Source organism: Anneissia japonica, unplaced genomic scaffold (genome assembly GCF_011630105.1).
Source record: "Anneissia japonica isolate Jap-2015-1 unplaced genomic scaffold, ASM1163010v1 scaffold285010_len649756_cov215, whole genome shotgun sequence".
In the NCBI taxonomy this organism is placed as follows: Eukaryota; Metazoa; Echinodermata; class Crinoidea; order Comatulida; family Comatulidae; genus Anneissia; species Anneissia japonica.
In genome coordinates this window covers 245976-269860 of record NW_022699253.1, presented here as the reverse complement: position 1 = coordinate 269860, position 23885 = coordinate 245976, and the positions used below count along the sequence as shown (strand labels likewise).

The following is a 23885-nucleotide window of genomic DNA, read 5'->3' as shown; positions in this document are numbered from 1 at the left end:
TATATATATGGCAAAAAATTTAGGATTATTTACAAAATACACAAGATCTTTGGATACTTGTTATCTTTTGTTTTTAAAATGAATATGGAAGCTACTGTACAGTAAATGAATGTGGAAGCTACTGTAAAGTAAATGAATGAAATTCAGATATGACATTGTTATATACAAGTATTAATGAGTCGATAAACAATTAAAAATATATAGTTTGAGTCATTCCATGTCAACTCAAACATGGCTCCATGGTGACCATCATGGAATTTGCTAAAATTTTAACCAAATATACCTAGGCCTAGAGGGATATTATGAAAAATCCCAAACATTATAAATTAGAAAAGTCCCAAGCATTCTTAAGTTACTGCACTTTTAAATTTTGAAGACACGCCCCTTTTTCGGACAAAGATCAGCCATATCTTGTGAGGGTTTATGAAAGGCAATATTTTTATTTCTGGACATACTAGAAAGCTAAAAATAGCTATTCTGGTTCAGTTTTGCCCATAACCTCTGATTCTGCAATCAAGCTCTGAATACTGTAGACCTGGCCATTAAAAAGTTATGAGCATCTCAAAATCAGTTTTATTTGGGCAAAATTAATTATTTTAAGATTTTCACCTTGTATGACCGAGACTACTAAATATTTTAATGGGAAATAGTTATTTGAGATCGGATATACAGCAGACTATAGCCAAATGAAAGATTATTCCAATCAAACATCAAATCACAGATTTTAATTTAGGACAATCCAAAAATGGCCGCAGCTCAAAAATTTACTCCTGTAACCTAAATTTGAGGGGTCAAATAACTAGATAGTTAGCAATGGAAATGAAACTTACACAACTGGAAGTTATCTTTTGGTAGGTAGAAAAAAATGTTATCTCAACTTATTCCCTTCATTATAAACTCCCATGTGAAATGGTGTTTCTTCTGTGTCGGCAACTATTAGTTTCAACCCCCCCAACCCCCATATTCTCCAATCCCCAGTCCAGTTTACTTTGAATGTCTACTGCACGTTAATCCTTGCTGACTGCTACTAATATACAGTAATAGGCCTACCAACTACAGTATCAATATCCAGTAAATACTGTAGACCTATTAACTACTTTTTGAACATGTACAGTACAGCAAACATTATCTTTGCTTGTAATATAACTTTGGTTTAAGACAGGCTCCGGATGAAAAAGTTTTGATATGTAACTCATGTGTTACATAAAACTGTCTCTGGCATGGCAATCACACTGTTCATGTCTTCATCTAAAGAATATTGAGTCATCTCAAGACTGTGCTCCCTTCTATTTCCAAAGTGATATATTTTGGTGATTGGGCAGCTTCCCAATACAAGAACTGTAAATATTTTAACTTCACAACCAAGATGACTTTGGGCATCAGAAAATATCTTAAAACCTCAAATTGAAGCCCCCATTTTTAGTTTGCAAAATTAGCCTACAGTACTGTAAAAAAGAAGTCCACCTCAAAAAGAAGCCCATGGGCTTCTTTTCAAGATAGTACAGTACATATGCTGTACATGAATTTCAAAAAACAAAATAAATTAAAATCAAGCTTGGTTTATACATTAGTTTAGGCGAGTTAATGCCAGTTAAATACACTCCATGACACAGGTTGATGTTACATTTGCCTTATTTATTGCTTTATAGTATAAATTCACAAAATGTACTGCATTCATTTTGAAAAGAAGCCCCCTCTTTACTTTGAAAAAGTAGCCTTGAAAAGAAGCCCACCCAAAGTTAGCAAAAAAAAAAGAAGCCTAGGGCTTCAATTCAAGGTTTTACGGTATACCAAGAATCATCGTTTTGCATGTGTCCAACAATAATGAGGGATTTAAACTAACTAAACGATTTGCTCACTCTAAAACTCTAACAGGAACTGTTAATTGCTTCATTCCATTGGCTGATAGAAAACAACTGTGGTTTTCTTTCACACTACCGTATCCTCTGTTATTAATTTTGATATTTCATTTTTTCTTTCAGAATTTAAATAGAACAATGGATCTTGAGTCTGCTAAAAATGTTGTATTAGAGACTCTGATTGAAGCATCAAGCCAAAATGTTTCTCTTTTGAAGCCAGCAGAACAGAAGCTTAAAAGCTGGGAAACACAACCAGGATTTTATCCAATCCTGCAGGTACCTATTTTTTTTGACAGAAAATGGCACTTAAACACTTACAATCACAATTACTACTATATCAATCTGAGCCCCACCATGGTTGGAGCTCAGGTGGGAAAATTTCAAAAGTGCCTGTGAGTAAATTTGAGACTTTATTAGATGCGCGAAAACTGCACTTGCATACTTAAAATTTATGAAAACTGTCATCCACCTCAGCCCACAATGGTTGAGGCTGAGGTAAGACAGTTAAAAAAACTACCATATGTCCGTCCTGAGTTTCACCAGGGTTGGGGCTCAGGTGAGCTTTTAGATGTCAAAAAATGGCACTTTAATACATAAAATCTACAAAAATTACTATATATCCACCTGAGCCCCATCATGGTTGAGGCTGATGTGAAAAAATTTTAAGAATTGGGGACTTCTATACTTAAAATTTATGTCGGTTAATTTTTAACATTTAAAAATAGGCATTTTTAATATTTTTTTCAACCTCTAAAGGGGGTGCTGAGGCACCCCGAGCACCCCCTCTGGATACACCACTGAAGATACCCTGCAAATGTTCTTGTAATTTTGTTTTAATAACTCCTGATTTTGTATAAAGTGATAGCATATATGTAATTCTTTGTTTGTTTTTAATTTGTTTATTTGCAGTCAATTTTCAGTACGTACAGTGTTGATGTTAATGTGAGATGGTTAGCTGTTTTATACTTCAAGAATGGTATAGACAGATACTGGAGGAAAACTGCCCCAAAGTAAGGATTCTTTAAAGATATACTGTCTGTAAATTATGAAAAAAAAACAGATTGCAGTAGTATTTAAATTTTTCACTTCCTTTCGCTGGTTGTCAAAAATCAGACCTTGATTTAAAAGGCGCGCGATCGCGCCGGCGCTCCTCCGCGCTCCTCGAAATTATGCGAGGAGAGCAATCAATAGCGCTCCTGAATTTTTCTAGGGGAGCAACAAAAATACCAAGTTTCATTTGTATAAACATTTAACAGTTTTTTAATTTTGATGTATTTAGTGAGAAATGCACCAAGGATAAACCATGAAAGTTCAAAGACTTTTTTATGATCTCTCTGGTGATGAATTTGGTAGTACTGTACATCAGGAGACACAACCGCTACTCTCTTCCAAACACTGCATTTTTTAACTTACACACAGAATTAATGGCTTTGACATCTCATCCAAAAACCGGTTGGCTGTTGAAACTTGCATTTTAGACTTTCTGCTGAAACAAAAGGAGAGTAACCCATGAAACTAAACTGTGGACCGAGATTAAATAACAATCTCCATTATGGTTGTAGCTACCACAAGTTTAGCCGACTGAACCCAGCTACTCTGGATAATACTTTTAATTATGATCAAATGATAATTTATAATATTTATGCCTTTAAAATGTTATTCAGCAGGCTCTGGTGATAGAGCTGAGAAGAATGTATGACTATTGTGCATTATCCTAGTGATTGCAATGAAATTAAATAGAAGAACTGGACTCCATGATGGTCAATCCGGGGTGGGAGGTGGGGGCGGGGGGCACATTGCCTCTCTACATGTGTAAACTTTCTGGATCTATCTCTGAATCTAATTATGATTCTCCAGATTTTTCTAAATAAAAAAAAAAAAAGAAAATGAATTGTCATAGGCCTGTAAAAGCATTTCATGGTAAGTAATTTTAGACCACACCTATAGTTAAATCAAGGTTCGGTCCAGGGATCTGTTGTTTACAGCACTTTGTAATGTGTAACATTTTGTTGGAAAAAATTGACGAATGAACTGGGTATGGCATAATAAATGTGTTTGCAGCCATATTCATATTATGGAATAAATTTACTTGACTACTTGACTGTAAAGTTAGCACTCCCTTGTGATGGTGTGATAATCACAACGCTTAGGAAATTCTAGTTAGTCGGTGTGTCCTACTGTAATATCTGCAAACATTGCATCACAGCCTATCACAGCTTAGCACTGACTGAAACGAAATAAAAATCTAAGGTTTAAATGTGAATTTGAGTTTTCAAAAATTATATATAGCTCTAATATTTTAAATAGAGCATACAGTATAGTAGGCCTATAGTTACATACTGTGCAATAATAAATCAGAACAAGCAAGCATGTTACAGAACAGTATGAGTGTAAGATACAAATTAAATTAGTTTAAAGCTGCAGATGCATACAATAACAATAATAATAATACTGCAAGTGACATTTATGAAGCTCTCTATGCTAGCAATGCATCATAAACAGTGCAATAGAATAACACCTCATAATAATAACAGAAATTCATCCTACGATCTACAATACTAAGTCTAAAAACATATACAAAATTCATCATGCAATATAAAATAATAATTCACCAAATAAATAAGTCTAGTTACAATTAATATTTCAACTGGTTACAATTAATTTATGTAGTCTATACATTAATTAATTATTACAAAAATGTATTATTACCAAAAAATAGTATGGGAAAGGCTTTTAATCAGACAATATAAAAAAGACATCAGAAATCATTCGTTAATGGGAATCATCCAACACAATGCTAAAAATGATGTCACTACTAGTTTTGTTTTACAAATAAGATAGTAAAATTAATCACAATAGAGAAGAAGCAGTGCCATTACTAAGCCTACTAAGACCTAAAAAAATAAATTTTGTTTGTTTGCCCTTCTTTTTTAAAAAATGATAAATAGGGGTGGGTGGAAAAATTTTTTTTAAATTTTTTTTTTTTTAAAATACTCATCAGATGGAATACAAATAACCCATAGATTCCTAGAATGGCAATGTCTTGCATCAGACAACAACTTTAGACTAATTTGTAGGGCATCTGGCAAAAAATAAAGATAATTCACTCACTTTTTTTATTTTGATTGCTAATCTCGTTGTGGTCTAAAAGCACAATTTGGACCATACTAAGCTCTAAGAACTCTCCAAGTGAACCCTACCATGGATTTTTTCCAGGACCAGGGCCGATGCCCTAGTTGGCCCCTAATAGGTCGGACCTATACTGTCGGACCCTTTGTCAGCAATTTTCTGGAGCTACCGCTGGGCCCTTTTCAGGTCTCAGGTTTCAGGACATGTTTGTCATTGTTATTCTAAATATTTTTATCAACGAATAAATAATATAATTGTTGGATCTAGGAATTTGAAATAGAGGGAGACCAGGGAGGAACTTTCAGAGGACACCATCTTAGCCCCACCATGGTTGGGGCCGAGGTACTAAAATTTATGATTGTGGCACTAACAGACTTAAAGTTGTGAATATAATTTTCTATTTATCGCCATTAAAAAAAATGTGGTGGCCCCCTTGGTCGGCAGGGCACCCTTTAATCCGCCACACTGGATACAGTAGTATGATATATGTCCTACAGTTGATGTCAGAGACGCATTTTGCTGTTATGTATCAACAAAACCCTATTTGTGAGGGTGATAGATTAAGGACCCATATGTGTGGGGCCCCTTTGGGTCCCCAGGGGTCGGGGCTCTGCAGACCGCTGCATGAGAGCGCATAGACGTTACGCCACTGTACTTCGCATTATTTTAGGACTATGTGACAGGATACTGAGCCACGGCCTAAACGTGTCCTCTGTATGCTTTTTAACTTCCACATTTTTTTTGTTCATTATTAAAAAGGATCAAATCAGCTAATGGCATTCAACTAAAAACAGATTAAAAATAATAGTTTTCGCTGATTTGTATATATTTTAATACAAAAATTTGGTCTTCAGGCGAGACTTTATTATATTTATTTATTCTTTCTTTATACTGAATATACACTTTCAATACATAGTACTGCTTTCCAAAGTGGTTTAGTTCTTAACTACAAATTTTTTAAAGCAGATATATACACAAGGTAACCAAAAAAGATGGATAACTTAACTACAAATTAAGATAGATTTAAAAGGAACATTGAAAGAAACTTAAGAAAAATAAAAAATTTAAATAATAAATATGGATAAGCAAGGTAAGGGAAAATCAGGTTAAATTAAGATGGTATTATTGAGGATTTGAAATAGAATGCTTAAAATTTGAAAGTGTCATAGATTTAAAGTTGGTTTTAGTATGATTCGGGAGTTTATTCCATAATTTAGTAGATCGGTGTACAAAAGTTCTTTTACCTTGCATATTATTCCAGGTGTATTCAATTAGTGTACTTTTACTTCGACTCCGAGTACAATGCGTACGCAAACTACTGTATAATTAAGACAAAATTTTTCGATAAATATGATGGAGCGTGATCATTTAAACATTTGAAAATCATTATGAGCAATTGTTCGTCCCATTTATCACTGAGTGTGCTCCACTCTAACGAACTTAAAATATTTACAACTGGGTTTTTTATGTCTGCAGAAAGTAAAATTCTTCCTAATCTGTTTAAAAGTATTTGAAGTGAATTTGAAAGTTTAATATTACAGTTGGACCAAACACAGTTACAGTAATCAAAAAGAGGCATACCTTGTGTCGCAAACCCGCTGCCCTCCAGTATTAATAATTTAATGAAATAAAATATTTTTGGCCAATTAGCGCACCCGCTGCCACGAAAAACTGGAAATTTCAGAAAATAATAACTGTTTTTCTTCATTTTTATTCCAAGATATGTATATTTCTTCCTATTTATATAAATTTAAAGAATTTAACCATCCCATTACTACGCTGTTTACATTCAGCAATAAAATTTTATTGTTATTTTGGCAAAACCATTTGCTAAACAAGAAAACAAAATTTTTTTTTTTTTTTTTTTTTTGCTCACGTTTGACGATCTTTAAAATATAAGTTTGCGAAACAAGTAATAAAAAAGTCTTGCATAGCAAATAAATATACAACAAAAGTAATAATTAAACTTCTGTTTTAATTGAGGGAGAATTTTTTCAGATTTTTAATTACAGTACAAATTACAGTATACAAATTAAGCAAATCAAATATATTGAATGAAATTTAATGTTCAATTTTTGAAACTCATGACAGACACACCTCTATAAAGTACAGGGGTGGATTTAAGGGGAGCAGAGCAGGCCCTGCTCCCCCCTCCCTTTTTGAAAGTAAAGGAAAAAGGGGGAAAAAAGAAAAATAAATTATTGGTCATTTCAAGGCGTCTAGAAAACAAAAATTTGTGGGGACGTTCCCCCGACCACATATACTGTAATGTTTTCTTTCGATCATCACCCCCATTTCGGACATCTCTGGATCCGCCCCTGAAGTGTGCTGTTCAATTTTTTCTTTTTAAAATGTAATATATTGATTTATTTAATAATATTAAGTATGGTGTAGCATTGTTTACAGTACATAGTAAATTAGTAAATTTGATTTTTATTCATTAAGTGTATGTACTTTTTTAATAGTTTACAAGAACATTCTTCAACTTCATAGCTGAGCTTTGGAACAGCCACACAGAGAAGTTTCTTGACAAAGCAGCAACAAATATTGAATCAGCCCTTACAAACTACTTAGAGCCAAGTCAGTTGTCACTGAAAAGTAAGTTGAAATCTTTGGTCCATTTCACCCATCAATTCCAGACTTCTCTAATTTTAAGACTCTAATTCAACTCTTTTTTGATATACCAACTAACAACCTTCAATCAACCCAAACCAAAGACCACCTCAAATTTCTTAGGTCCCCCAAACAAGGTCTTGAATTACAGGATGCAATATATTTCTTATGTAATGATTAATCATAGTTATGTCAAATGATATTATTAGAAATATTGCTAATATCAGCTCACCACCTAATTGTTTGATTTTAGTAAGGTTTTGAGTTGGTAAAATAAGGTAATTTACTTTTTGTATAATTATTGAGTCTTCATGTTAAAATGTTTGGCATGATTGACAGGATATAAATCAAAATTTCAAATTGTTGGAAATAATTACAATGGACTGAGTAAACACATCATGAATTGGAAATGGTGCTGCTCGGCAGCTGAACATGTTTTTTTTAAAAATCTTATCAGTGATTGCTTTTTCTTTTCTTCCCAAGTAAATGGGACAATTAGCATACTTAAAGCAGACAGAAGAGGTCTGATGATCGTTCCAAGTTTTTAAATTACCTATGAAATGCCAATTTCAGGCTATTTGTCCTTGTAAATGATAATTGATCTTGTATTGTATGTCATGCTGATGTGAGCTGCAATATGTCTTACATTTTAACAAAAATACCTTGTCATTACTTTTTCCAATATATCTCGCATTCTATCACCTATACTTGTTCATCTTCCCTTGGTGGTTAAAATTCTGCCATTTTCAGAATTTATATTGACCAATATGTTTTGCCTAATGTTCTTATTCTTATTCTTTATTTGCCAATCAAATACACAGCTGGATAGGAGGGCCTAGTCTCAATACAAAGTACTGTAAACTTAATTACTATAACATTATGCCAGAGAACCACTCCCATCCAGTAATTACTGGAATAATATAAAAATATATATCATTAAAATTTTACATAAACAATACAAAACACATGTTACATTATTTTATGCAATGATTATTTCTTCATATGCAAGTCAATACTTTTATATTACATATTTTTATACATTATGCCTTTAGCCTTTAGATTGAAAAGGGAATTCCCTGGATATAAGACCAGAGTGTGGGCTTATTCCTGAAGAACTACAGAATGTATAATATTGCAGCTACAGAAGTTAGCAGAATAATTCATGTACCATTTAAAAAAAACAATTATTTTATAGTTAATGGCAGTTTACACTTATATATTTAATTTTACTCCAAATAGAAATTGTGTGAGTGTAACATATATTGTAGACAAATTTAACACACCAATGAATAATCTCTTAAATACAAAATATATACTATAAAAAATATAAAATTCATAATTTAAGGATTTAATTGAATTGAGATTTTTTTTGTTGTACAGTACCAAAGACAGAATTTATAAACTGATTAAATTGAGGAATGTCTTTATTGTTTTTACTTATTGTTGACGTTCAGCTTTCAAAACCTTTATGGTGGCAAAGATTCATCCTTCATGCAATTTAGAATATAAACATGCTGCAGTTTCCATCCGGTGTTTTTCTGCACAATGTTATGATATTCTGTCAAATATGGATAATTCCTTTTAATATTTTGTTTTAAAAATTGATTGATTGAATTTATTCGATGCTTAACATGCACAAACAAAGATCTGTACTACCTGTACCTTTCAAAGATACAGAAAAGTACCTCAAAAACTAGAATTTGGAATAGCTCATTTAAAAGGGTCAAATAAATCAGTAGCTTCCAGTGAGAAGCAGATCCAACAGAAAGTAGTTTTCTTCAATTTACAGACTTTTTATTAAATATTTTGATTATCAGAAAATTTAAGGATCTAGGGCCTATGAATACAGGAAAGTTTTCATTTAACTGTCCAAAATTGTAAACTATTAACTTACTTTAAATATACAAATTAAGTAATTTAAATGTGATATTAACATTTTCATTTTTTTTAATCTCATGACTAATAGTACATCTTTAAATTGACAATTTTTTTTTCTCCAGTTGCTAAGAAACTAATGGTGCATGGAATGACTGAAGTAACTGAATACCCTAATGCTTTGGTATGTTTTAATTCATCGTATCTCTATTTTATAATCACTTACTAAATAAAAAATATAAACATAAACGTCTACTTGATCACAACATCATACCTTATTGATATCGCCTTTGTTTTATTTTCTCCATTTTTTTAAACATTTATATAACTGTTAACAGATGTAACATCTTATTTTTATATGTTCCATACATTACAGTAATTGCTAGTGGGTAGGTCTGTACTTCCCCATTCCATTATGTATTACAGTACTGTATATGACAATCTTAAATTAGCTTTTTTTTTCTGTTTTATATTACCCATTGAGCAAAGTGGAGCTGTAGCTTGGTGCTTAAGATTCTGGAACACGTGCCAATTCAGGGTGCATATCCTGCTAATATATCTGACAGAGGATGAATAATATATCATATCTTTTGTATCTCGTAGAGTTATCTTGAGCCATTAGTCAACAGCGTAGCTCTTGACTGAGAATTTTAAACAATTTTATACAACAAAAATAGCTCCAATGTATTTTCCCACAATAGATTCTGTCATCTTTGTATGCTTCTATGTAATACTTTAATTATAATTTAGTTTAATTAAGGAGAACCACATAATTTTCCATCACATTCGTACTATTTTTTTGCCAGACAACTGTTCAAGTTGTGTTTGAGAGATTAGAGCAAATGTTACAGATAAGTAAGTATTTTATTGCAATTTAATTAATTCTTTTGAAATATTCAATTATTTAAACTATGTAGGCAATATTTTACCCTGTTTAGGGGACTGTATGTTTTAAAGGTCTTCAGAGGAGGGCAGAAAAAAGTAGAAAATCAAATTTGGTTTTCATATGAAGTTTTTCTACTAGGTAGAAGAATAAAATAAAATAAATTTTACTGAGGATTATAAAAACTCTGTGTTTGAGGGTGCCTTTTAACAGTAGATCCTAACTCAAAAATCCATCAGTGTGGTGATGTAAACAGCATATTGAACTGTACAGTACCTTTACAATTATGTAATTATAAATAAAAAATACATCAGAAGATATATGGCAGATAAAAATAAAGAAAATAAACAAATTGTTCATTAATCAATTTTCCAAGATGGCAGATGCACAAGTGGCCCAAAAATAGCATTATGTTTTATTGTGATTTATTATTGGCAAGTGGCAGGTTCCTGAAACAAACAATTCTTGCTTATTCTTACACTACCAGAAAAAATATATTTGATGACAACACTAATTTATTCAATTTCAATGTCAACAGATTATGTTAATGATGTTCATGACATCATTAAGTTGAATATAATTTGACCAACTCATAAATGAAGAGTGTGTATTTGTAGTGTAAATAGTCACAATTAATTAGTTTCAGTGTTTCGTGCATGATGGCTACAGAATTGAATCAACTCTAGGAACGCTTGACCTAGCATGCACACACTTCCAAATTATAGTTTCTAGTAACACAAATTAATCAGATATTTTTGGTCAGACAACTTGGACCAGTGTAAATTTTTTAATTGAACCTGAGATTGTAAAGACACTACAACATTTTATTGTGTGAATGTGGTATATAATTATATTAATATAAGTGACTATGTGCGAAAAATTATAGCTGCCATTGACTAGTTAGCTTTTTCAATTACACTTTTCATGTGAGCATGAACTGAAGTGATTTTAATAATCTAAATTTACATCAATAGTAGCTAAAAATGTGATGATATTGCTTCAAAGTGAAAAACAACTTTAAACTTTGTTTGAATCACAAGCACTGTCAAAAAGTTTACTGTATCTTCATTGTCTCAAGCCATACTGCACATACTTTTTTTTAAATTTCAGGACGGCAAATTGAGGACTATTCACTAAAAGAAAAAATAGAAAAGAAAATTATCCAACTACTGAAAGTAGTAAGTTGCATTTACTTTAACACACACTATATAAATTCAGTAAAAGTAAAAAAGTGAAGTGAAAAAGTAGAAGGTATTGAAATGCATGCCATCATGTTGTGATTCAATATTTCGACATTAATTATGTCATCATTCCTGATGATGACATAATTATTGTTGAAATATTGAATCCCTACATGATGGCGTGCATTTCAATACTTAGAAAATGTATTATACTTTCTTATCTGAGATTAATCAGTGGACCTTTCGGTAAAATAGTGAATTAGTAGGTAAAGGGCTTTTTCTGCTATTCTGTATCTAGACGTATGTAAGTAAAATAAGTTAAATATGGACCGTAAATCCTTGAATAAGCACTGCAGCGCTTATACGAGAGTGGTGCTTAGCGAAAAATTCATGTTTGGTGCTCCGCTTATTCGAGGATTTACGGTAATTAATACTTTGACTTGACAACTGTTTATTTAGAAGTGGTGGTAGAAAGTAGGAATTCATGTCCAAACCTTGCTTGCACCCAAATTACAATGGGTTTATGCCATCTCCACCAACTTGGGAAATGTGTGTACAGTAAGCTACCCAAGAAGACAAACATACCCATTTTCACAAGCACTCACAAATGTTTCAATAGATAATTATTGGTCCTATTGCAATGACCGGGCCAAATTCACCTATCTTAGAAATATTAAAATATACTGCATCGGGATATTTGTAAAGTTAGTCTTATTTTTGCCAGATTTTATGTTTGCATATTTTTAATTAGGTCAACTTAAGATATTTGTGTGTTACAGTAGATCAATTTGACAATGAAAGTGTCACATGACAAGAAGGCATATTTGACATCCTGAAAGATTGATATCATATTACTGAGAGTAGGCAAATCACTCAATATATCAAGTGTACAATAATGGATTGATTGTCAGTTTTGATGAAACATGAGACTGAATCTTTTATTTGAAATATTTTCAAATTTAGGTTTAACACTGTAGGCCCAAATATTTAAATTTTTGTTAAAAAAACTTTATAACAATATATTTTAGTCAGTAAAAAGTTTCCTTGGTTTCTTCACAAATTGTTTCAAATATACTATTAGAAATATAATTTATAGACTTTACAATGTTGGCATAATCATTGATATATAGTGGTATATTAATGTATTTTTTTGCTGATAATGTAAAATGAAACAACAGTGTGTATAATTGCTTGACAGCTATAAATATGTAACAATGTACCTCCTTAACACATGTAAGTCAGACATGTTTTAAATGGCCTACTGTATATCAACCATCATATTCAGCCACATACATACACAGTAATTATCCAGTTCAAAAAGAAAAAATTAAATTTAAAATGCGTCCCCTGCTAACTCGGTACCTAACTTTTACTGGGTTGGAAGAGACAATTTGGATGAAATGCACAGCGTAAATGTTGAACCCTGACCTCAAGGTTGAGAGCCTGAATCGCAATCCATCCTTTAACGAGATGATAATTCTGGATTTATGTTGTGCTCCACAATAAGAATACCTTCAGTCTTTTTTATTGAATTTTCATGCAAACAGTTAAACGTATGACTTTTTTCTTGTGTGTACAGCTGTCCGTTGTACAAGGAAATCATCCGGTATGCTTCATCCAGTTTATTCAGCGTGCCCTAGAGTTCACAAGCACATACTTGTTCACACAGGCAGCAGACAATCTACACTTTGAGCGTTTTATCATTGAATGTATGAACATTATGAAAGCTATAGTCACATGCGATGAATACAAAGTTGTTAAGCTGATTGCGGAGAAAGCTGAACCAAGTCGAATACAAGCTGCTAAGGCAAGTAGTAATATTTGTTTTTCACTGGTCTGAAATGAACTTTGATTGTTAGAATGAGTGTAAAAAGAGAGACAGAATGCAGTAAGCTCATGAATGCTTTGAAATTGTTGATCAACAATTGTGAGGCCTCACCACAAAATGATTCTCATGGTTAGAATATCAAAATTTGAGTTTATATTATATTAACCCTTTGAAGTCCCAAATGACTTTTCCCAAGTCACTGAGTCCCATTAAGGGGTTGTTAATAGGTTTATGAAAAACGTAAAGTACATTTTTATGACTGCAACTTTTAATAAATGATGGTTTGATTGTTGTGTAATATGTTTTAGGCTTCCGAAAAATAGCAATATTTTTTAACCTTTTGACCTATGTCAAAGGTCAAATGCCCAAAAATTGAAATTCAAGGACCTAAAAAGGGTATTTTTTTACCCAAAAACCCTTTGTAAACGTCAAGAAAAAAATTCGTATGTTCATGAATGTTACATATTATGTAGAATATGTTGTTTTCTACAGGAAAAAAATATTTGTGTTTGAGTATTTCATGATTTTATATTTATTATGAATATTTTTTATATCGAAGTCCGACGTAAATATTGGGCTCCATTTGGGTATTTTCAATGTGTTAGAAAAAGGGTAATTATTATGACCCTTGGAATTTGCAAATGATGTTTTGTTTGCTGGATGGAATACATGCGCATGAGTCTCAACAAATGTAAATATTGTTGTTTTTTTTTATACCTAGGTCAAAGGTCAAGTGCCCAAAAATTGCAATTCAGGGGCCTAAAAGGGGTATTTTTTTACCCATAAACTAAGCACTTCCTCCTCGTGCTTAGAGCTAAACCTAGGGCTTATGTCAGTTAATACACTACTAGTAGCGGTGTCATCATCACCTGAATCGTCATTACTCACTGCAGAATAATATATATCTTCACCGAGATCGATATTTTCATCCCCACTGTCATCGTCTGCTAAAATAAGCGTAAGCGCGTCACTGACGCTAAATGACTGCTTTCTTTTGGCCATTTTGAATGCTTTTGCACGTCCAGTTGCGGCAACAATAGGGAAGTCCCCTAAATGACTCATTAAATAGAGGGTAGCAGCGTTAAACGTCACTCCGTACTGTATTCGGAGCGCGCTTCCTGCGACAGAAAGTTGGTCTGTATAGTATATGGACCGCAACTTCAAAGGGTTAAGGTAGATCACATTATAAGCTTTAATTTGGTCTTTGAATGGCTCCACTAGGATATGTAGATCCAGAGATGTGAGCATTTAAATATTATGTGTAAGAGAACCACATTTTGAGAAAATTGACCTCCAAGACAAACTAACCTGTACAAATAATAGGACTAGAATTACAGAATATGCGCAGAGAACACTGTTTTAGTAAGAAAATTCACTTAAAAAGTATACAATCATTAAATATAAATATCAAGTTATTCAAAAACATTAAAATCAAAATTGTGTAAAATTTTGACTTTGAACTATTTTGGTGATTATCTCAAAATGATTTCACCAACAATGCATCTCATTTCATGGTGAGACCTCACAATTATGTTACCTTCTGTCCTCATCTTATCAGAACTTGTCATGTGCCAAGTAAACTAATCTTAGCATGAGACCAAAAATTTATATCTGCCAATTAATCTTCTATTTTACCTGTGCCTAGGGGATGTGTATTTTGTATAGTCTGAATAGCAGGCTTGTGTCAATGTCAAATGACATAACTCTGACAAATTAGAATAATAAGGATTGCAGAAGAACTAATGAATGGATCATCATAAAGCTTTAAAAGGTACTACCTAGAGGTCTAAGTCACAAAATTACAATTAATTATTAGTAGAAAAACTAATGAATGGATCATCCTAAAATTTAAAAGGTACATACCTAGCGATCTAATTCACAGAATTATAATTAATTATTAGAATTTTAAAATGTTTTATTCTGTATTAAGGAAGGACCCTATTTGAAATAAGTGTTTTTTAAATGACTTTACAGGCTATCCCTGTATATAAACAACAACACTCTCTTTCATTTCTCATCTTTGCTAATGATTTTAAGTAGATAAGGATGATTGCTGTGTTTGCCTTTTTGTCTATTATGAAATTGTATGTCCAAAAGATGTTGTAATCCAATAAAATTAATCAACTCACAAGTTGGAGATATGCACTCTATAAAGTGACCTCTGTAGTTTTCTCCTTTTCACTTTATAATTATCTTCTGGCAAGTGATTAGACCACTCATGTATGTAATTAAATATTTAATATCAGCCAATTCTCATAAAATATAATATTAAGTTCAAATAATAAGTTATCTAATTTTATGGCAAAATAGGCAATCGACAAAAATAGCATTTGTCTATCTCTCATCAGTGTTATGTTTAGACTTACTCATACAGTACATAGTGTAGCGTAACTTATTACAAGAATAACATTTAAGATGGCAAAAGATGCCATGTTGACGATTGTCTTGATAATTGATCTTGCATACCCAGCAGTCTGGCATAGCTAAAGCTAAATTGTGCAATAGTGAAGTTGTACAGTAAGTGTATGAAATAAAATTTTTCCAAACCTAGGCTGTTGGTATCCTGTAATGAACTTTTTCCCATTATTATTACATATTTTACTTTTTTGAGTTGTTTTATCTAAAAAAAAAAAAAAAAAGTCGCCATAAAAATACAAAATGATACAGTATAAAAAATAAATGTCTGAAGATTAAAAATATGGTACATAAAATTACATAAAAATTCAGTTTCACATATTAAATATTACATACATAGGCCGATTACATTAAAGGTAGAAATATTACAATTAAAAATATCAAGTAAGAGAGAATGGCAAATAACAGAAAAGTCTACACTTATGTGGATAAAGCCAGCCCTGATTACTTGCTATTCTTGGTTGCCAGATGCTATTTTTGGGTATCACAGATGCCATAATTTCATAATTTGTTCACATCATGCATGCTGTTTCTGCCCCTTGCTGGGGAGTGGTATTTGGCTCTATAAATTGTTGTATAATTGCCAGTTGCTATTTTCGGGCATCCCAAAATTATACTTTTAGACTAAAATATTAGGGAACAGCAATCATATAACGTCTTTGATTGGATTTGAATATTAATTTAGTCCGATGACCTCATCGTGGTGTCAGGACGTGTGGTGGTGGGGGATGTCGAGATTTGTAACAGGTTGGCAACCCGACAAAATCAACAATTTCAATGCAATGCAAAGCAACGATAACTAAAATTAAATCAATACCAAACATGCCTATACGCTACAACCAGAACCATCAAAATTTTGCCCAGCTTTTTAGTCGCCGTGCTCAATGGGAAGATTTGGCTTTGCTCTTTGGAAGTATTACTATTTTATAAGACTAAATATAGCAACCCAAATTAGTTTATACCAAATCGAAACTACTGATTTTTCAGGCTTTTCACTGCACCCTTACCGGAGCCTTTATTAAGTTTATTTTCCATTGATTCCAAATTCTACTCACTTTAAACAAAGTTTCATCATCATCATCATCATCATAATTATTTCATATTTTGTCTGGGCATCCAGGTAAACAAAGTTTCCACGGTATGACCACTGAACCCCTGTAACAACTAGCAACATTTAACAACATTGTGCCCCTTCCCACTCTTTTACAAAAAAGCTGGATAGCCCTTGAATGTTAGTGCTCTGTCTATATCACCTGTTAAATCTGTACATGGAGGTATCTACATGGTCTGCCTGAGTGTAATCGCTGTAAGGTCTACCAGAAGAAAACACAGGATTTAATTACAGCATTTTAACAATTCAAGTGATAGTATAACTGACCTGGAGCATGATAAATAATTGATTTGCTTCAGACTGAATTTGGTAAAGTGTAAATTAAATTGTATGAGCAGTAAGTTTGTCAAAACGCGACGTTATTTGTGTAGGCATAGGAGGCCTACTGTATTTCCATAGATAATTTATAGCATACTGTATCATGTGTATTCATAGAACATGTTCTAGGCCTATTTAATTAATTGCATATTTTTAATATTTCTCAATACTGCACGTCGTGTAGATATTAATTACACTTTTCATTGTTATTCCTTGTACATATTCGTGTTTCCTGCACTTTATTTATTCATGGAGGAATAAGCAACTTAATTACATTTTGAACAATATATCATTTTCACAGTTAGACCTACATTTGTCTATTCCCATGATTTAAAATAATCTTGCGAATTGTAATTTGGTCAATGCTACCACATTCTGTGTCCAGATATAGCATTTTTAACCGGGATGCTTTTTTCTGTGCCCACTCTTTAGCATCATGTACATGGCATAGGCCTTTATTATCTCTATTTTTTCTTGAGTCATACCAGTAAGAATATGATGCCCTTTAAAAAAATCTTCCTATTAGTATTATATATGGGAGAGTACCTCATGAACATTATTCACACACACTCAAGCCTGCTATGGGGATATATTTTTTTAAAATTTTATTTTATTTCAACTTTATTTCACGAGGGTAGCTCTAACAGCTGCACTACAGTAGTACAGCTGACTTGAAGAGGTCCTCGAAAGAAAAACAATACATAAAAATATATACAATACATTAAAAATCTAAGTAAGTAAAAGCTTCATTACAGGTTTTTGTTTTGGTTTTGGTGGCATATTCATGCCACGAAACTTAGAATATGGAATATAGTGTACGCTGGGAGCAAATATTTCAATATAGATAAATTTAGTAAATGCATGATGTACAGTATATGTGGCAAAGACAAGCCAAACCAGTCACTCGTCGCAAAAACTGATTTTGAGTTATCAATACAGTGTTAGAGAGTAAAATAATAGCTATAAAATGGTAAAAAAATCATTCAAATTGGACATTTCCTTATGAAGTTACAAGCGTTTAACCACACAGCTGTTTAAAGAACAATATATGAGAAATTAGCCTTCAAAGTTTATGATTTCAGGCATTTCTTATGCAGAAACTATCTTTAAATCCTTAAAAAGTGTTGTTTTAACATTGAAAATGGGGAAAATAACAGCATAGGATTGTGTGTATATATATATATATATAGGTTAGTTTAGTGCAATAAAATAGATTTTTAAAAATTAGGCCCTGTCTCTTATACACATCTAGATGTGTATAAGAGACAGACATATGGGGCAGAGGTGGGTATATCTCTAGTCCCCACTAACTTTAAATCTTTGTGTGCCAATAAACAGGATGGGGAGGGGTGGTGGCTATACAGGTTTGCCAGCTTGTATTTCCAGGCATCCAGCGGTACCATATTTCCAACATAGACTCTATCTCCGTGCTAATTTTATTTCTTTGAGGGGAGGGGCTAGCAGCTCTACAGATTGTCAGCATTTATTTCCGGGCATTCAGAGTTGCAAAAAAGTTGTTCAACAACCATGATGAGGCTGATAGTGGATGCTCAGCACCCTACTAACTTTTACAACAAAATTTGTTTAGTCCCCCCCCCCCGCTTCCGACGGCTATGCAAAAGTTGCACTGACTATTATTATTATTATTGTTTATTTATATAGCGCATCAAACTTCTCTATGTGCTTTACAACAACAAAAAGTAATCGATTTCAGTTAGGTCGAGACTAGGTTCAATTAAAATGAAACAAAAGTGACTCCAAATAGAGAAAGTGAGGCCATATTACTCAATGTTTCGACTTCATTTAATCATCAGGAATAAAAACATAGTGATAGTATGTACCAAAAATGCTACAATATGCAAATACAATTGATGAACCATAATATAGTAATAAGCAGCGATTGGGATTGGTCTAAGCACATAGGGTGTAATCAAAATTAAATAAACAGTTTCAACTCTCTAGAACCTCTTGACCACAGTTAACTGAAGGCTTATGCCGGTAAATAGCAAGCGCTTCTTTAAATAACAAGTGGGACCAATTAGAAGAACTATCAATTATTTTAGTGTTAGAGTAAATCATCAAGTGTGTTAGGTAAATTATGGAGTCCTAAAATTTAACGAAAATTATCGCAGGTATGAACGTGATTATGAACTACACTGTTAGATAAGGTAGCATGTTCATGAATTCTTTTAATAAAACACTTATCTGTTTTACCAATATAGTCATGGTTGCATCCAGGACATTTAAAATGTACACTACAGAACTTCTATACTCTTTTGGAGTAGTATCTTTTGTCGTAGTGAAGTAAGAAATTTTCTTAGTCTTCCATATAGTAATAAATTTAACATCCTTTGTAAGATTTCCTGCAACTTTAGTAATCATTCTGTGGAGAAGTATTTCTCTGTGTTGACCAATATACAGTACGGTACATGAATCCATATTTTATGCGTGGTATCATCATTATCAACATTTGGCCTAGGTGAGTTATTAAGATACCTAAATAATAGTTTGCTGCTTAATTTTGTAGGAAAACCATTCCAAGACATGAACTTCTAAATTTTACTAGTTTCAATGTTTCAACAAGTACCTGGGCTACACATTTTCTTAGTTCTAGAGACTAGACTTCTTATCCACGACACCTTATGATTGAAAGGGACAAAACTGTCAAAATTAACATACTGACTGGTGTGTGTTGTCTTCTGATAAATACTAATTTCATTTTGATAATTAAAACTTAAGTCAAGAAAGTGAACATTGTTGGTAACATTAAAAGTTTCAAAAGAAAACTTAAGTAGGGTGAAATGAAATTGAGAGTCTAGAATTAATTTGAGATTGGAGGGCTTAGCTAGAATCAGAGTGTCATCAACAAATTGAGCATAGAATTTAATAACATCAGAACGTTCTAGATCAGCTATGACAATTTGCTCTAATTCAGTCATTATAATGTTAGAAAGCATGGGTCCGAGGGGTGAACCCATTGACACACCATCAACTTGCTTATAATATTCATAATTACAAGAGAAAATGGTTTTAGTACAAGTATCTTTAATTAACTTATAAAATGTGTTTTTCGTAAGGCTAGTAGAAATAAATTTCATGTTATACAGTAAATTCTTTCTAATATAATTATAACAATAGTTCTCGAAAGTCGAACATTCATAAACAATGACTGGACGTCAAATGACAAAAAACGATAACCTTAATTATACGCTTTTAAGTATCCAGTAGTCTCTTGTCTTCTTTTTTATGATAGGATTCAATTATGTTTTTATTCTATTTAATTCTATTCTAATTCTATTTAATACTGATGAAAGTTAGCATTTCATGGATTTTTCAATGAATTATTCCATTAGCCTTTAAAACTTTTAGAATAATTTTCACCCAAGAGACAATCTTAACCTGATTTCCAACCACCAAGAGACCTGTCTGGTTTACACACTTATTAATACCATCATGCCATGCAATTACTTGTAGATCAAGGAGGACTTCTTTACTGAGTCAGTACTCACGGAAATGGGCAAGCGTTTACTAACATCCTATTTCTTGTTGACACCGGAAGATCTGCACAATTGGGAAAATGACCCAGAAGATTTTACAGCAGATGAAGTTGGTGAATCTTGGAAATATGGTTTAAGGGTGAGTATACATTTCAGTTTGATGCAGGTGATACATAGAGGGCAGTATAATAAATTTACAAAGCTGTAATTGGAAATTACATTTTTTTCAATCAACCGACTTGTTATAACTTATTTTTGAAATTTTGTGTAGGATTTATAGAGCACACATATCCATTAAAGAACTGCTGAAGACACTATTTTCCTTATCATTGGATACAAAATCAATCTTACAATATGCAATGTCCTCCACTCCTAATGGAGTATTTCGAAAGTAGTCATTATTGTGATCACCATTTTCAATTAAAGATCATTCAACCCCCTTACCAGTTACCCATTTATACCCCTGGGTAAAGAGATTCAAACAAAAATAATGTCTTACCCAAGGACAAAAGCAGTGTGACCTATGCAAGTCTTGAACTCATGACCTCTTTATTTAAAGCCTGAAGCCTCTCCATTGCACAACACAACTTCTGTGTGAGTGAATCATAATCAATAACTGCTCTTTTGGTCCCTGGGTTCAACTCTATTGCTTCTCTAATTGTTTCACCTGGAGGGCTGAAATTCAAGATCATTACATTGTCTTTCAGAACGATGTTTTTGCCAGGCTCTTTTTATGAATCAAAAGTTTTTTGCATTGTTAAAGATACTATTGATGGTGAAGTCAGGGTAAATCCCCCAAATCAATTAATACATTTATTAATTACATTAGATATACTGCTTTGTAAATTTAATAATCTTAAAATTTAATTGCTTAACTTATATCAATACAGTAATTTTTCCAAATCAAATTAGAATGAAAAAGAAAACTATTGTGTATGTCTACTCTTTCCATATACTGTGCCTTTCCATGTAAATTTCTGGCAGCCACAGTTCAGTTCATATCTACAGTATGTGATTTTTAAAAATAAGTATACTGCTTCACAGTTTTAAATACATTTTTTAGGTTGTTTTTCAGTATTTTTAACGAGACTTTTTATATACCTTGTTTAGTGAACCTGCTGCCCGCCAATAACGATGGTTTTTAATAAAAATTAATTTTATTTTTGGCCAATTAGCATACCCGCAGCCACGAAAAAATGGAAATTTCAGAGAAAAATAAAGTTTTTCTTTGTTCTTATACGCCCGCCACTGCCTTGAAATCTCCAAAAATAAGATATGTACTGTATATTTCTTCCTAATTATATAAATCTAGAGCATTTAACCATCCCATTACTACACTGCTCGCATTCACCAATAAAATGTTAGTTTTATTTTCTCCTCCATCTGGATTTTTTGGCAAAACTATTTGCTAATTAAGAAAAACAAAATTTTATTTATTTTTTTCTGACGATCATTAAAAGTATAAGTTAGCGAAACAAGATACAAGAAAAAGTCTCCCCTTAGGTTGAGTATATCTTTTAAAATATTGCACTACACATTTTAAAAATTTAAATTGATTACCAGTCAATTTCAGTATCTAAGAAAATAGGAATAGTGTTATTTATGCATCTCTTGGCACTGAAAATATTTTCTTATTTAAAAGTGTAATTGAGGCCTAATACTCAAAATTTAAAAGAAATTTCATATTGAATTTAATTTTACAAGTTTTTAGTTCAATACATAATCCTAAAAGAATTCTGATAAGACTATATTCTCCTGGGGTATGGATATGAGTATTAAATTTTTAAAAATACTTACAATAAATGAGATCAACTCACTGGCCATGTATTTAGATTCCCAAGTTAGAATATTTCTTGTTTACGATTTGTATCCTTATGACCAGATTAAGTGAAAATTATAATTTGTTTTAAGAGTATTTACAGTATAACCATCACTTCACATATGTAAATTTTAATGGAAGTATCCACTGACATGACATTAGTATTGATGGGCCTAAAGGGTGAATACCTAACAGTTACAGCATAATATTTTATTTTTTCCCAGCCTTGCACTGAGAAACTGTTTCTTGCATTGTTCCATGCATATGAATCAATGACCCCATTGCTGCTGCAACTTGTACAGTCAGTCCAAGGTAAACTCAGCAATTCCTGCTGAAATAATTGTACTTTTGTACTTTTTTTTTTATACAAATTAAAGAGACATTCTCTACTCATCATATGATCACAAATTAGTAGATTCTGAGAGTTGATACAGGCTACTCAATGCATAGTCTCGATATTAATGAGTCTACTCAATGCATAGCAGCCAGTCACAGCATGGTGTGTAGAGGATGTTAACATTTTCAATAGGATTAGGCAAAGGTTATTGCATGAACAAATGGGAATAACCTTATCATTTTCTAATATAATGTCAACAAATGATAATGTTATAACTTTTTCTTGTAAAATTATTAAGGTAAGATAACAATTACACAAATAATGACTTTATTTTAAATCTACACTTTTGCATCAGTGTAAGTGTAAATTACAGGAGGGAACGTTTGGAAAAAGAAACCATAATTGCTAAACAGAAATAAAAATCTACACTTTTGCATCAGTATAAGTGTCAATTACAGGAGGGAACTTTTTTTGAAAAAGAAACCATTGCTAAACAGAAATAAAATATGGAGCAGTCTACTTGTTGATATAAAAGTACAACAAAGGGTTTTTTTTTATTATGCAGTAGAACCTCATTTTTACGTACCCTATTTATACGAACCGTCAGTTTTACATACGCCTTGTGCCGACGATGACGTCATTAAACAGCAATGTTGATTGTGTCTTAATAATGGGCTGTTATGTCTAAAACCACGTGGACTGAGTGAGATGAACAAATACAGACGGTACTCAAAATAATCTTTCCTACTTAGCTTCGTGTGGAAAACTCGCCTGATTGAATTTTCTAAGCAAATTTAACTAAGCTGGGTAGGCATAATTTCGTACACGCCCAGTGCAATGCACGAAGTTTTAGTTTGTCTCCAGCAGGCCCACACAACAGCGCATCTCTGTTGTTTAGATTAACTATTAAGGGGAATTCCCAAGTTATACCTTTGTCATATAGGTAATCTTACAATATTTTCATGTTCTTTAGTTAAATAAAAGATATAAAGTGATGAATTAATACACTAAACGCATGGT

At 32.3% G+C, this 23885-nt stretch overlaps 1 protein-coding gene and 1 long non-coding RNA gene across 2 annotated transcripts in view; both read left to right on the top strand.

The window, feature by feature from the left end:
- Positions 1 to 2894, top strand: part of LOC117102902 — a 3679-nt gene extending 785 nt beyond the window's left edge. Inside the window, exons 2-3 of the long non-coding RNA XR_004444495.1 lie at positions 1983 to 2135; positions 2769 to 2894. This is a non-coding gene — a long non-coding RNA (uncharacterized LOC117102902). The remainder of the gene's footprint in view (positions 1 to 1982; positions 2136 to 2768) is intronic.
- Positions 2895 to 7457: 4563 nt separating this feature from the next.
- LOC117102911 (importin-11-like) overlaps positions 7458 to 23885 on the top strand; it is a 30651-nt gene continuing 14223 nt past the window's right edge. Inside the window, exons 1-7 of the mRNA XM_033243360.1 lie at positions 7458 to 7586; positions 9602 to 9660; positions 10283 to 10331; positions 11470 to 11537; positions 13120 to 13347; positions 20687 to 20848; positions 22753 to 22840. Coding sequence (XP_033099251.1) covers positions 9616 to 9660; positions 10283 to 10331; positions 11470 to 11537; positions 13120 to 13347; positions 20687 to 20848; positions 22753 to 22840 — 640 coding nt within the window. The 5' untranslated portion in view covers positions 7458 to 7586; positions 9602 to 9615. The remainder of the gene's footprint in view (positions 7587 to 9601; positions 9661 to 10282; positions 10332 to 11469; positions 11538 to 13119; positions 13348 to 20686; positions 20849 to 22752; positions 22841 to 23885) is intronic.